General features: G+C 48.4%; 1 protein-coding gene across 1 annotated transcript; it reads right to left on the bottom strand.

Moving 5' to 3' along the window:
- Positions 1-2519: 2519 nt before the first annotated feature.
- LOC121492586 (60S acidic ribosomal protein P1-like) lies at positions 2520-2924 on the bottom strand. Its single transcript, XM_041757822.1, has one exon. The coding sequence runs from the start codon at positions 2922-2924 to the stop codon at positions 2520-2522; it is 405 nt and encodes a 134-aa protein (XP_041613756.1).
- Between the last annotated feature and the right edge of the window lie 1247 nt (positions 2925-4171).

Genomic DNA, 4171 nt, shown 5'->3' with positions numbered 1-4171 from the left:
GTATAAAAGTGGCCTCATGTGGGGGAATAAACATTTTGTATATGCACACGAAACAGTTCTCATTTTAGGTGTCTACAGTTTAGGGGGATTCTCCAATATGCCTCAGCTTCCTCAGAAAACATGATAGCCCTCAGTCCCATGGGACACTGGATCTGAGATCTGGCTCATTGCCACACAACTTAGAAAGAGGCCCAGGATCAGGGTCCCACACCAGACAGTCCTGCTTACCTCCACCACAGATAGCAGGACATAGTTGCATATGCATACATGCACCACGTACACAAGTATACAGTTGTCTGGGGGGGGGGGAGGGGGTAAACTAATAGATTTCATATTTTTGAGTAGTTTTAGGTTCTGGGTGATAACGACTTGTCAATGTAGATTCATGGGTTGTATCAAATGTGCTACTCTGGTGGCAGATGTTGATGATGAGGGAAGTTGGGGAGAGGGGCGAGGGGTATAAGGGAAATCTGCGTACCTTTCATTCAGTTGTTTATTTGTAATGTTCAAATTTAAGCACATATGCTTAGACTTGCCCTTTCCAGAGATAGCCCATCATCCATATGACCTAAAATAATGAGTGGTGATTACAACATGGTTTTTTTTTAATGCTACCTTGAAACTAAAACTATTGCTCCCCTCAAAGACTGAAAATGGTTGATAAGCAGTGTTAACAATGACAGCCTTGCATTCTTGCAAAATTATTGAGAGAAGAAAAAAATCATTTATGCCCACTGAGCACTTCGTATTGTGTCATTGTCCTAGATGTTAGCAAATTGGGTTCTTCTTCCTCTTTTCCTTCTAGTTTTTAGTAGCTTTGCCACCACCCTAGCTAGAAATCATAAAGTTGGGCACCTGGGTGTCTCAGTGGTTGAGCGTCTACCTTTGGCTCGGTCCTGATCCTGGGGTCCTGGGATCGAGTACCATATTGGGCTCCCCACAAGGGGTCTGCTTCTCCCTCTGCCTGCGTCTCTGCCTCTCTCTGTGTGTCTTTCATGAATAAATAAATAAAATCTTTTTTTTAAAAAAAGAAATCATGAAGTCATCTTTGCATTGTCAGTCACCAAATGGTCTGATTCGACAAGCCTCAGATGTCATCGCCTCTTCCTGAGCCCTACTGCTCCCTTCGCTCACACCCTCAGGGCTCCCACCTGGCCTCCTTGGTGATCTCCTCATGCCCACCCATTCTCTGTAGTCACCAGTGCTGTCTTTCATTCATTTACCAAATGTTGATTTCTTACCACGAACAAAATTGTATGTCTCTTACTTAGGACACAGGGGTGGATAAGACATCTCTCCTGCTCTCAAGGATTTCACATCTAAAAGGCAAATTCCCTTTTGTCACTCACTCTTCAGGGGACTCTCATTGCCTGTAGAATGAAATCAAAACCTCTAAGCACAGCACACTTTGTCATTGTTCAGACTCATGGGATCTGGCCCCCATGCTCTGTCTTGTCTCCCACATTCTTCCAACTGTACCCAGGCTGCAGCCCCCTCAGCTCCCTATAGCCTGTCCCCACCCATCCCCCAAGACTCATGCAAAACCACATCATCTACCTGGAAGCTCCTCCCTCTAGGAAATCCCTGGACTTTTCTTCAAAACAAATGAAATCCCCTCCTCTGCCTCTCTCCCCGACACAGTGGATTCGTCCTTCCTCTTCTTGTATGGCTGTACAATGTCCACACTGATCTGTCTCTCAGGGGGCTGCCAGCCTGGAGAAAGGGTTAAACAGGCAATTTTGTTCATTCATTCATCATTTGTCAATTATGCCTGCTTTGGATGAGAGCCTGACAGACACCCCATCCAGCCCTCCCAACCATCCCAAGTGGCCTTCCAACGTAGAAGAAAAGGAAGAACGCAGAAGATGTGCAGAGGCAGCCCACCGGGTCCCTGCCGAAGGGCCCCGCAGGACGTTACTTTGGAGAAGTCGCCATGGCTGAATGTCTTCCTCTCAAGCTTACAGGCTCAGAAACCTAATTTTACCAACACAGAGAGAGTAGGAGAGTCTCTCGGGGGTGCCAGCATCTCAGAGAGTCTAAGCTCCCAGAGTGTGATGTGGATGAGCCAGAGGGCCAAGTCAGTCATTCTCCATGTGCACCACAGCGTGTGCATGGCACCTACTATGTGCCAACCACTGAGTGCTCGGATGTGATTTAACTCACTACTCCTCACCAGTAGGAGGCAGGTACTCTTAGTATCGCCATTTTACAGATGAGGAAACAGAGGCACAGGAAGATCCAGTCACATGCCCAAGGTTACCAGTTAGGAAGTTGCAGAGCCAGAACTTTTCTCTTTAAGACTTCAGCTTTGGGATGCCTGGGTGGCTCAGTGGTTGAGCGTCTGCCTTTGGCTCAAGTTGTGATCCCGGGGTCCTGGGATCGAGTCCCATATCGGGCCCTCCACAGGGAGCCTGCTTCTCCCTCTGCCTATGTCTCTGCCTCTCTCTCTGTGTCTCTCATGAATAAATAAATAGAATCATTAAAAAAGAAAAAAGACTTCAGCTTTTTTACCGAACGGGTTACGGAAGGGCTTTAGCCAGACAGACCAAAGTGCACATCATCATGGGACTCTTCAGATTCTTCTTCTTTGCTTCCACTTTCTCCTCACCATGGACAGCAGTGGTGCAGGGTTGGGGGGGGGGGGTGGAGGGGAGCAGGACTTCCTGATGGAGCAGGTCCACCACCCCTACCCAGTAGGTGGGGTGCCCAATCTTGACCTCAGCCAGGGCCTTTGCACACAAGCCTGGCCGGCAAGGTTCAATGTTCACAACCGCTGCTTTAATGAGGGCATTGATCCTAGGCTCCGGGACTGTCACCACACTGCTGCCATGCAGGATGATGGCTGAGTAGATGCCGGTGAGCTCCCAGATGAAGGCCGTGGTGCCCATGAGCTGGGCAGCGCTGCAGGGCCCAGTGCTAGTCATGGAATGAAGTGCCCTCACCCAGCGAGGCCTTAGCTCCAAGGACTGAGCTCCTTGGTGGCCGCTGAAGAGAGGGGAGGCAGAGCTGGAATTTGAACCTGGTCCCCAAGTTAGTGGGGTTTTTTTGTTTGTTTTTGTTTTTAATTGTATTATTTATTTGAGAGAGAGAGAGAACAAGTGGTGAGGAGGTGAACAGGCAGAGGGAGAGAGAGAAACAGACCCTCTGCTGAGCAGGGAACCCGATGCAGGGCTCAATCCCAGGATCCCAAGATCATGACCTGAGCTGAAGGCAGACACCAAACTGACTGACCCATGCAGATGCCCCCGAAGTTGGTGTTTTTAACTATTTTGGTGAACATAGAGAAACAACTTCCAAAGGGACCAGTTCATTATTCCCACCCTCCCACAGGAGGTTTTATCCTCCCTGTGGGGGCAAGCAATGTGGGAAGCCAAGCGGTGCCAGAGGAGGGTTACTCGGTGAGCATGTTACCATGACTCCAATGTGTGATGGGGTCAGAGTAGCCAGAGGCATCCCTTTCCACAAAAACACTACACCTGTCCCTTGCCTGAGCAGCACCTAGCCAGTGTAGACACCTGCCACTCTTCAGGGCTATGTGCTTCCTCAGCTCTTGTTCTAACAAGAACAATATTTTTATTCTAATAGTTTTATTTAGGCTTTGGTCCATCTCAAGTGGCCTCAGAGTCTTTCTGCCTCCTTCAAGTGATGTGGCACTCCTCTGTTTTGATCTGCTCTATGCTGATTTTATCATTTCTAGCTCAGAGAGCACTTAGCTCCCCATTTCCACCTGTGCAGGTGACCTTGCTGTTGCCTCCTCATTCTGCCTCCGGGTAATATTACCCATATTTGAGATGACAAAACAGGGATTAAGGTCACAAAGCAGGTCTCAAGAGCAGACTTGAACCTAGGCCTTCCCAATACCAATCATGTTCTTTCTACTTTGCCAACTATTTAAGAGAAGAGTTAAGATCTGCAGCTACCCTGGGGCGCCTGGGTGGCTCAGTCAGTTAAGTGGCTGGCTTTTGATCTCAGCTTAGGTCATGATCTCCAGGTCCTGGAATTGAGCCCACATGGGGCTCCATGCTCAGCGAGGAGTCTGCTTGAGATTTTCCCTCTCCTTCTGTCCCTCCCCCTGCTCACATGCACAATCTCTATCCATCTCTCAAAAATAAAGAAATCCTTAAAAAAAAATAAATCCTTAAAAATCCTTCAGCTACCCTACCGCCCCTGA

The sequence above is a fragment of the Vulpes lagopus genome, chromosome 6, assembly GCF_018345385.1.
Source record: "Vulpes lagopus strain Blue_001 chromosome 6, ASM1834538v1, whole genome shotgun sequence".
Classification (NCBI taxonomy): Eukaryota; Metazoa; Chordata; class Mammalia; order Carnivora; family Canidae; genus Vulpes; species Vulpes lagopus.
Note: the sequence above shows the minus strand (reverse complement) of the source record. Positions and strands in the feature narration are given on the sequence as shown.